We start from the raw sequence: 11,132 nt of genomic DNA, 5'->3' as shown, positions 1-11,132 counted from the left end.
TTATTGTAAATTTTTACTAATACGAAGAAATGAAACATCAATTAACTTACTGCTACATATGTGAGATACAAAAAAAATCATTTTTATTAACCAATTAATTTCCCTCAAAATGCTTAACTGAAAAATATACAAAAAATGTGTCTGCAATCAACATTTTTAATAACAAGAAGACAAAAAAATAGGAAAAATGATTAAATTGCCTTTTTAGTATTGTGTAAATTTATCAATAAAAATCATGAAGCGAGTGGAGATTAAAACTTTAAATGTGAAGAATATTCTTAAAAAAACCGAAAAGAAATTCTTATTTTCTGTTCTTCTTTAATCCAATCGTGCTCTAAATTATTATAATTTTATGAAATAAAATTAAAAATGATAAAACAAATTTAATTGATACAAAACATGAAATTAATCTCTGATCTTATTATTGTAAGCCCATGATTATTCCAGCATAATTTCTTGCAACAACATCCGATCTGCCACTACTTCCAACACTCATCATCTTGTGTATAAACTTATTTGTCAAATGAGGATATACAACTCGTAGTTGAAATGTCATTCCTATGCCAAACATGTAGACCAGCTCACATATTGGGAGACGATTTATTATTGACATTATTTTGGGAAGTTTAATGTTGTTGCTGATGTAATAATTGTTCAGATATTTGTAAAGAACCTATGAAGAAAAAATTTGGTAATTTTGATTTCTTAAGAAACATAGAGCATGCTTTCATGGTACAGTGACGGTATTACAGTAGCAAGTGATCATGCTCATTAAGGATTTATGAGTAAAATTGGCAGAGCTCGAAGTCGACTCAAAATTTTAGTTTTCCATACAAAATCTTTGAGCTCTTTAAAATGGTCCTCAAACTGTGCTATGCTTGACATTAACAGTTTGCAATAATTCAAAGAAAAGTTTGAGAACCACTGGTTAAGGTTTTTACTCACTTCGATTAAAGTTGTGATTCCCATTGTGAAGATGATGTATCGAGGATAAAAGATGTATCCCAAAGATGAAACTAGTCCCGCGATGAGGACATTGACTGATCTCGAATATCTCTGCATCTGATTGAGTTTACAGAGAGTAGCTTTGAATAATCCATTGGATGTCAAAATGAACAGGAACAGACCAAAATCAAGCTTTTTCCAGTACTTTGTAAATAATAGTTTGGGATTTTTTAGAAGAATTGCAAGTCTTGGAAATATCAATTTGAACATTGATATTCCAAAAGCGAAAAGAGATGTCTGCTTGACTTCCTTAAAAATTAGTGAAAAATATTATTGAATATTTTTGTATATATTTGACAATTTTAATTACCTTTTTTAAATAGTCAGCACACTTAGTATCTCCATGAACGCATGCATCTTTTGAGTCTCCAGGTTTTCCAATATTCACAACCCAAAATCTGTTGCTTCTGAGCTCATACAAGCAGTACACAATAATTGAGTTCATAATTCCATAAATGAATGTAGCACCAATTTTAGAGCTTCTTAGCCATGTGATTATTTTAAGCTTTGATTGTTTAATTACAAACTCTATGTAAACATTTAAAAGCGACAATCCATCAATGTGGAGATACTTTTCAGGTAAAAATCCACAAAAAATTGCTCCAATAGAAGATGGCAAGCATATAACAAGTGGAAAGTAATAACCTTTAAATATCTGACTGCAAATAAATTTCGGTCATTAATATTTCATCAGCTTTTTAACACAATGACCTTACTATGCAATACAAAATAATATTAAGCCAGTCGTGGTGATGAAAAATCCCGAAAATATGCAGCGCGAGTAATTTTTAAGAAACTCTTTCCATGTTTTGATCTCATTCCATTTGTTGAATTTCAAAAGCAGCGGCAACTAAGATGACATTTTTCTTGAGTACAAAGATTAAGTCTGAATTAGTCTTTGATCAACTTACTAGACATAGTGGGAAGTAGAATTTCATCGGTCCAAAAACTCCATTCTGTATGCTTTCGACAGCAGCTTGAGTACAAGTTTTTCCAGGATGATGAAAATCTGCACATGTTTTATTCGCAGCAGCCTGATAAAAATATTTGCTTATATTTCCTGCCATAGTCTTATCGCGATTGCTTTAATCGATATACTGACATGTGTCGCAGCGGAATTATTTATAGCTTTGCACTTTTTTACGAATGTATAATTTTTTATAGCATTTTTTTGAACTCGTCAAGAATTAAATTACTGTAGAATTGTGGTCGCAAGAAGAAAGGTAGTAAGTTAGTCAAGTAGTATAAAAATTAGACAATTGTTATTAATATCACACGCAATGCTAGATAAAGTTTGACATTGTTTTGTACTTCATGACAATTAATCTACTTCTTCGACTGTTGGTTTACCACCTTGTTGCTGTTGCTGCTGCTGTCCACTTGCATGTATTTTTGCCATTATTGGCGAGCATACTTTTTGAGTTTCCTTCAAGTGATCTTCAAATTCTTCCTTATCTGCTAGTGTATTGGAATCAAGCCATGACAATTCTGATGTGCATTTATCACGAACAGCTTTCTTATCATTGTCAGTCAACTTTCCTGCTGGTGCATCTTCAACTGCTTGTTTACATCCAAAAATGTAACTTTCTAATTGATTCTTAGCTTGAATACGTTTTTGCTGCTTTTCGTCTTCTTCCCGATATTTTTCAGCATCATTTAGCATACGATCAATTTCTGCCTTCGATAAACGTCCTTTGTCATTCTTAATTGTAATTTTTTCTTGCTTTCCTGTAGAATTATCTTTAGCTGAGACATTCAAGATACCATTGGCATCAAGATCAAATGTTACTTCAATTTTAGGAACACCTCTTGGTGCTGGTGGAATTCCAGTTAGATTAAATGTTCCCAACAAGTTATTGTCTTTAGTCATTGCTCTCTCACCCTCAAATACTTGAATTGTAACAGCATTTTGATTGTCAGAATAAGTAGTGAAAGTTTGTTGCTGCTTACATGGAATTCTCGAGTTTCGTTCAACCAATTTTGTCATAACACCACCTGCTGTTTCAATACCCAAAGACAATGGAGTTACATCAACTAATAAAACGTCTTGAATTTGCGAGCTAGTATCTCCAATGAGAATTGCAGCTTGAATTGCTGCTCCGTACGCAACAGCTTCATCAGGATTAATCGAAAGATTTAATGCTTTTCCACAGAAAAATTCTTGAAGCATCTTTTGAATCTTTACAATTCTTGTTGATCCTCCAACCAGTACAACGTCATCAATTTTACCTTTATCTAGCTTAGCATCCTTCAATGCCTTCTCTACTGGTTCCAATGTTGATCTAAACAAGTCCATATTCATTTCTTCAAATCGTGCTCTTGTGATTTTGGAATAGAAATCAACTCCATCATGTAAAGCATCAATTTCAATTGACGCTTCTGTTGATGATGACAAAGTTCGTTTTGCTCTTTCACATGCCGTTCTCAAACGTCTTAATGCTCGCACATTTCCACTTAAATCTTTCTTGAATTTTCGTTTGAATTCTTCAGCAAAATGAGTCACTAACCTATTGTCAAAATCTTCTCCACCTAAGTGAGTATCTCCAGCAGTAGATTTGACTTCAAAAAGTGATCCTTCATCGATTGTCAGAATTGAGACATCAAAAGTTCCTCCACCAAGATCAAAAATAAGAACATTTTTTTCACCTTTTAAGTTTTTATCCAATCCATAAGCTAATGCAGCAGCAGTTGGTTCATTTATGATTCTTAAAACATTCAAGCCTGAAATGGCTCCAGCATCCTTAGTGGCTTGACGTTGGGAATCATTAAAATATGCAGGAACTGTAATAACAGCATCATTAATTTTCTTGCCAAGATAAGTTTCAGCAATTTCTCTCATTTTTGTCAAGACCATTGAACTGACTTCTTCAGGTGCAAATCGCTTGACTTCTCCTTTAAATTCAACTTCAATTTTTGGCTTTCCACAATCGTTATAGACGCGGAATGGCCAATGCTTCATGTCAGCTTGAATTTTCTCATCATCAAATCGTCGTCCAATCAAACGTTTTGCATCGAAAACTGTATTCTTTGGATTTATAGCAACCTAAGAGAAATGAAAAATTTACAAAAACTGTATGAGACATATGCATGCAATTTCACAGTAGAACGATTTAAACATTTTTCATCATCCACCCACTCAGTTCTTCTTCATTTCCAACTTTTTTCATACTCGCGTGTATGATTCGAATAAAATATTATGGAAATATGCCGGTCTCACGAGTTGGTTGTGCACAATTTTTTTAAGTATCTAAATTTAGTCTTTTTTTTTCAAATTCCATATCCATTTTTCAGCACTAATAATTGAATTATTAAATATGGATATACTTACTTGATTCTTTGCAGCTTCTCCAATTAATCTTTCTGAGTCATTAAAGGCAATATAGCTAGGTGTGGTTCGATTGCCCATCTCATTAGCAATGATGTCGACCTTTCCATGCTGGAAGACACCAACGCATGAATAGGTTGTACCAAGATCAATACCGATTCCAATTTTGGCCATTTTTGTCACTTGGTTCTGATTGGGGAAAATCACAAATACAGTTAAAAATGCACAATATATGCTTGACTTAGGGATGCATATATGACCAATATTTTTAAAATTAAATCACCTTTGATTCTGCCTACACAAATTTTAATGTACAAATTTTTTTATAAAGGAAAAATTTCCACTAATTTTAGAGTTCTTTAACGATGAAGAGCTTCTCTTCAACTAATGATCATCGAGAGCGGACATTGAGTTTTATACATGATTTTTCCGAGATCGAAGAAAATTCTCGTACATTCAACAGGTTGATATTGCTTATTTTCTCATTTGCGATTTTTTTGCGTCATACCAAATGAGTGATAAATTTTTCCGACTGACTCAGACTATATTTTTATGCTAAAAAATATTTGGTGATCATCTTAAAATCGGAAGTATGACAAAATTGTTGCAAATGTCATAATAAATCAGTGTTGCCCAAACTTTTTTGTGCCATGGATCACCTTAGTAGTAACAGACAGTATACTTAGTAGCATACAACTGGTAAATTTGGTTGTTCTCGACTGGTAGCTTTAACTCAGTTCTAAGTATACTACTAGTTCGTTGTCGTGCAGCCAACATTTCAATATTTATTGATCGAGTAAGCTTGGATCAAAACTCCACATGGTACACGATTCATGGCAATTTTATTGGTACACAAATGTGTCACGGCACATAATTTGGACAGCACAGCATTAGATGGAACATTAACTCAACTCATGAATAGAGTTATGTAATATTGCATAATGTAAGCCAAATTTATTCAATAAGCCACTTGCCTAATCTAAGTAGCTAAATTTTGGAAATAAATATTATTTATGTAAGGTAAAGAATATCATCCAGCGGAACATGATATATGAATTATTTACATCAAGAAGCGGAAAAGAGGAAGTAAGAAAGACTTTTGTCATTTTCACATACATAACGATAAAAAAATGTGTTTTATTTGATTGATAATTTTTTGGGTCGTTAACATTGGTGAAGATTAGTATGTCTTAGGTATAATGCTTATTCTCTCTTCTTTCCATTCAAGTTCTCTTAACATATGAACTAGGTAGGTATACGTATAAGAAATAAATAAATAATTTTAAATACAAAGAAAGTCATAGAAATAAAAAATTTTGGCAATGATAATAATGAGTATAAATTTCACTCGCACGCTTCCGTTCATTTCTATTGTGTGAAGTTAGTAATGTGAGCAGTAACTTCAATAAAAGTTATAAAAGAGAAATTGAACGATCGATTGATCTATTTGCGTGTATGGAATTTTGATTGATTGCGCTTTTTGCATTTTTATGCATCTCACACCCTCATTCCGCGACATTCTCACTTCTTCTTCTTCTTTTTTTGGTGTAAATGAAGTGCTGGAATTTTTATTTTTTAACCAAATTTTCGTCTTCATTAGCATTTTCAATTGAGGACATTTCGTTTGGCGATTCCGTGATATAATCATTGAATCTAACTTTTTTGCTATAGTATGGATATGCGATTGTCGATGATGAGGACGATGTGTTTGGTGATTCAGTTGTTGTTGCTAATTGTGGGAACCATAAATTCAGCATTCTAAAACATTAATTAATTAAATTTCACAAAGACTTTAACTTATAACTGTGTAAATTACCTGTTTCCTGGGTACCTATTATCTACAGCATCAAGCATGTATTGCAATCTGCAGTAAAATTCACTCTCTCCTACACACCATCTTGAAATATTTACGAACAGTTGCTTAAAGAGTTCTTAAGGAATTAAGTCATTCCTTACCTGATATCGTGTGATTCAAAAGCTTCAATTGCTGTCAATGCAAAATTTGCTACTTCCTTGATTCTAAAATCTACATTTGCTGTATAATAAATAGAATAATTTCTATCATTATTCCTTAAAACTGGATCTTAGAGAACTTACAATAAGAATTTAGTATTTTTGACTTCCTTTCTTCGTCTTCATTTCCTGATCCACCAGCAGATTCCTCAAACTTCTTTTTCAATACCGGTATGAACATCAATAAGCAGATAACAGCAATAAATTTAATTATTTTCTTAAATATAATGAGTTTAAGAAGTGCTTTTGACATCAGCACCAAATCAATCTTTTTGATTAGTTTTTCTATGAATCCTTCGTGGCCTTTTTGGACAGTTTCCATTACTCCAGTGGGAGGTCCATATTGTGTTTGAACTGGAGGTGACATAAAAGAGCTTGGATAATATGAACTTGATCCAGGTGCTGTTGGAAAACTCATAGTCGGAGGTCCGTAAGTTGGACTAGGTGGATTGTATGAATATCCTGGTCCTGATGGTGCTGAAGGAAAGGAAGGCGCGGAAGGATAAGAATTTGGAGATTCATAACTTGGATATGTGTTTGGAGATCCATAACTAGTTGATGGAGGTCCACCATAACTGGTTGGTGGAGGTAAGTAACTGTTTGATTTTTCATCTTGTATTGCTGTTGGTGGTGATTGATATGTGTGATATCCATTGTTATATTGTTCATTTGTATTTGTCATATCCTGTACTGAATTATGAGTATTATTTTGATGATTATATACAGGATAGTAGGCAGGCGAGGGTTCCTTATCATTATTATTCACTTTTTTAGTATAAAAAGGATTTATATGGTTATATAGAGGAGTTGTTAATAAAAAATCTGCACCCATATCATGCTTTTTCCCTTTAACATTATATAAACTGTCGAAAAAATCATCAGTGTTATAAAGGGCATCGAAAAATTTGTCACCAACTTTCTTATCGTGACGATATACTTAAAGAAATGCATGAAAAATTTCTTTAGAAAAATTTTGATTTTGAATGTTTTTGTATGGAAAAAGAATGTTAATAAGTGTCTGATTGATGTATGTATCTTCATATAAGAAGCACTTGAATAAGGTCAAATGTCTCTTGTGTCTTATTGATAATAACTTTATGTACATATTCACAACTATACTTACATCCTACTCGACGATATTCATTGTTTTTGTAATATTTTTGATAAGGCAGGCTTCCACAATTTATTAGAGGAAGTAAAACTAATCCAAATAGTAGAAAACAATTCACTTTAGACATTTTCAGTCAAAAAACAATTTTTTAAGTTTTTCTAGAACTCCACTTGTTGCGCTCAAAGTGCGTAAAGAGACTGAATGAAAAATATTTTTCATTTGACAGTCTGAAAGCTATTGAAAGAGTGCCGAAAAATAATTGGTAAAATGAGACATTCAAGAAGTGGAGGAAAAATGTTTTCGCTTCTTTACGTTCAATTGACTCTTTCTGTTTTGATTTCTTGATTGTTTTTTCGTTGGTTGGCACAAAGAAAACCTTATATTGACGAAAATTCTTTTGTTGCCATTTCACTTTCGGTTGTTTATTTACAATATTCGTTTTAAGTGATGAAGTAGCGGTGAATGAATAGGTACGTGAATAAAATTTTGATAGGACATACATTTGTGTGACGAATATCTAAATTGATTAATACCTGAATAATCAATATTCCAAAACAACACTTTATTGTACTTAAATCAATTGTTGTGAATCAAATATTCGAAATAACTCAAATCCTGCCTGAATTGTAATGCTTAACATATTTAGAAATTGAATAAAAAATTGGGATATTCAGTTCTGGATATGAGTTTTAATTCATGAATGGAATGATACTTGTGAAATTTTGATTTTTAAGAATTTTAAGGTGTCTGTTTAAGTTCCAGAAGGAGGAACAAAACCCTAGCAAATCGAAGAATTTTTTTGAAAATGATGTTGGTTTTGCCCCAATTCAGATTAAAAATGTTAAAGTCAATTTATGCAATTGTCAGTATGCAGTTGTCACTCAAAATAAGTAATTAATGTTTTAAATTAAAATTATATTATTTTTGACAGTTCTAGACATAAACTATACAGCAAACATTTTAAAAGTGCAAAATAATGTACGAATTGACCCATTCTAGGTTCTTCACAGTTTTTTTTTATCACTAAATTATATTTCTATGAAAATTTTGCAAAACAAACTTCAAACTATACGAGTGTATTACAGTGCCTCCCAAACCATGTGCTGTGGCATGCTCAATATTTTTATATTTTCCCAACAAAAGATTAAAACTACCTTAAACCAAATTTTTATGGAATTTAAAAAATCAACATTATGAAATATTTTAATCATAAAGATGTCCCAAGTGTCGGAAAGTTTAGCAGACACCGGTGTATCGTATTCTTTACATTGCAGTTTATTTTATGATAAGATTTGAGTCATTGTGTTTCCCTTCATTTAACGTACAATCAGTCTGATTTTAGTCAGTGACAAATATACATGCAGCTTAATTCTTAATTAGTGAAGCAATTATCGTCAAAAAATAGTTTAATGTCCAATTAAAATTGTGCTAATGAACATTGCACTTGATAATCGATGAATAAAACTATCTGATCATATTTGGAAAGACAAATAAAATCATCATTTACTAAGTTAGAGTCATGGAAGCTGAAAGTAAAATTAATAAAAATTTTGATTTAGAGAAGGAATTGATTGTGGAATATGAAGAGGAACTGTATGATTTAAAAAAGTTTATTCATAAACATCCTGGTGGTATAAATATTTTACAGCATAAAAACCACAAAAATATAGACACGATTTTCAAAGACACGAATCATTCTATAGCTGCAGAATATTTATTAAAGGAATACAAACTAAATTCAGACTCGAATAATAAGGACAGTTTAGAGGTAAAAATGCTGTTAAGATATTAATGATTTCCATTCAATTTAACTAGTTAATTATCTTAAGGATACGAATTATCCACTTAATTTATCTTTAAACTCGTGAAGTTAAAAACTATATAATTTGGAATTCATAAAACAATTGTGGTGACTGTAGTTTAATTATAACTTCTTCCTCATGAGATGTTTATTCTTCAGATTTCAAAAACAGAATGAACTTTCATAGGAAAAGGGACTTTCAACTAAGTACATTAAATATTATTCAAATCTCAAATAAACGTTAAAACACATGAGTATACCCAAAATTTTCTGTTTGTTGGGTATACTGTTATGTTTTGGTTGCCCGATATTTATATATTACATTAACGTTCCTAATGAACAAATAGAAAATTTTGGTTACAATGTATGATGTTTTGTTAGATGAAATTGATCTGAATGATATGTGTAATCATATCTAAAATCGAGGATAAACTGCTTCCGTTAAATAAGCTCTTCAAGTTTTATAATAAGATAATTTAATTTTAGCATTTGGTAGACTGGAATAAACCGATGATTGCCCAAATTTCTAAACTCGATAATAGCTATTATGAATGGGTAAATTCACCAGTTGATCGTCACTTAAAGTTATTTGAAAATGACATTCTTGAACTATTTACCAAGGTAATATTTGAAAATTCTTAAAAGTTCAATCAAGTTAGTGAAAAATCCTTTTAGACACCTTGGTATCTTCCTTTATTATTTTGGACACCAGTGATCATGTTCTTGATATTTATTGAATCATCATCGTTTGGTACATCTTTTGAAGTAAGCTGGCCTTTACAGACAATGAGCATACTCATACATTTTTAAAATTGAATTAATTTTTTTGTATCTTCAGATGTATTCGAAAACAATAATGTGGGTTGCATTAGGATTTTGTTTCTGGACATTATTCGAGTATATTATGCACAGATTTGTTTTCCACATTGATGTTCGTCGCTTTCCAAGATTGAAAACATTCCATTTTATTTTTCATGGCAATCATCATAAAGTGTGTAACTTGTTCAATTTAAAGGCTTACAAAATTAATAAATTCAATTTGTTTTAGGTCCCATTCGATGAATACCGATTGGTATTTCCACCATTTCCAGCAGCTGTGATAGCAATTATTGGTTATCAACTTTTAAGAGGACTTCATTTTTGTGGATTAATTAGTCACCCTGTATTATTTATAGCAGGAATATTAATTGGATTTCTATGCTATGACATGACACATTACTACATCCATTTCGCAAGTCCAACAAATACTTACTTATACAATCTGAAGAGATATCATTACAAGCATCATTTCGTCAGCTATGAAAGAGGTTTTGGAGTTAGTAATAAATTTTGGGATGGAATTTTTTCAACGGAGATTCCATTGAACAAGCTGAAATATCTGATAAAATGGAAGTAATAAATACACCAAAGAATTAAGTTTTGGATACATATTTTTATTTGTATAAATTTAATTAAACTTAATAAATTTAATATCAGTTCCTGTAAAAAAAGTGTTTTGCTTAAGCCTCCTTCGTCAGTTACTGAATTTTGAATTAATAAATGTAAATTCAAAATTTAGCATCCAGATCTCACCAACGTGGAGGTGAAGGTAGGCACATGAGATGATCAGAAGTAATTCCGATCATCTCTTTGAGATCCGGACACGACAACTTGATAATTGTCGTGCCCCTCAACGCCATTTAGTTGAGACTGGCAATTAAAATTCATCTAGTTTTTGAATTAGGTAATTGGTTTTTTTTGTGCGACCTGTTAGTCACATTATTAAAGTATAGGCATATTTATTTTGATTATAACCTTGTGGAAGTTTATTTGATTATTTTTGCAATAACTTTTTCGTCCAAATCAGCGTTTAGTAATAATTTACACAATGGCCATTA

General features: G+C 31.5%; 3 protein-coding genes across 3 annotated transcripts; 1 reads left to right on the top strand and 2 right to left on the bottom strand.

The window, feature by feature from the left end:
• Positions 1–298: 298 nt before the first annotated feature.
• On the bottom strand, positions 299–2,076 carry LOC139097638 (transmembrane protein 135 homolog). Its single transcript, XM_070649533.1, has 5 exons — positions 1,917–2,076; positions 1,722–1,855; positions 1,316–1,664; positions 946–1,254; positions 299–673 (listed from the first exon to the last, which is right to left on the bottom strand). The coding sequence occupies exons 1-5, from the start codon at positions 2,070–2,072 to the stop codon at positions 422–424; spliced, it is 1,200 nt and encodes a 399-aa protein (XP_070505634.1). The 5' UTR covers positions 2,073–2,076; the 3' UTR covers positions 299–421.
• A 250-nt stretch (positions 2,077–2,326) lies between these two features.
• LOC139097637 (heat shock 70 kDa protein cognate 2-like) lies at positions 2,327–4,716 on the bottom strand. The gene is made up of 3 exons (XM_070649532.1): positions 4,614–4,716; positions 4,334–4,519; positions 2,327–4,048 (listed from the first exon to the last, which is right to left on the bottom strand). Exons 2-3 carry the CDS (start codon positions 4,502–4,504, stop codon positions 2,327–2,329), a joined length of 1,893 nt encoding a protein of 630 aa, XP_070505633.1. The 5' UTR covers positions 4,505–4,519; positions 4,614–4,716.
• A 4,093-nt stretch (positions 4,717–8,809) lies between these two features.
• On the top strand, positions 8,810–10,745 carry LOC139097614 (uncharacterized). Its single transcript, XM_070649501.1, has 5 exons — positions 8,810–9,222; positions 9,742–9,876; positions 9,931–10,020; positions 10,094–10,246; positions 10,304–10,745. The coding sequence occupies exons 1-5, from the start codon at positions 8,974–8,976 to the stop codon at positions 10,649–10,651; spliced, it is 975 nt and encodes a 324-aa protein (XP_070505602.1). The 5' UTR covers positions 8,810–8,973; the 3' UTR covers positions 10,652–10,745.
• The last annotated feature ends 387 nt before the right edge of the window (positions 10,746–11,132 follow it).

This window comes from Chironomus tepperi, unplaced genomic scaffold, assembly GCF_022539635.2.
Source record: "Chironomus tepperi strain 1889 unplaced genomic scaffold, CSIRO-AGI_Ctep_v1 contig_425, whole genome shotgun sequence".
NCBI classification, from domain to species: domain Eukaryota; kingdom Metazoa; phylum Arthropoda; class Insecta; order Diptera; family Chironomidae; genus Chironomus; species Chironomus tepperi.
The sequence above is the reverse complement of the archived record's forward strand: the minus strand, read 5'-3'. Positions and strand labels throughout refer to the sequence as shown.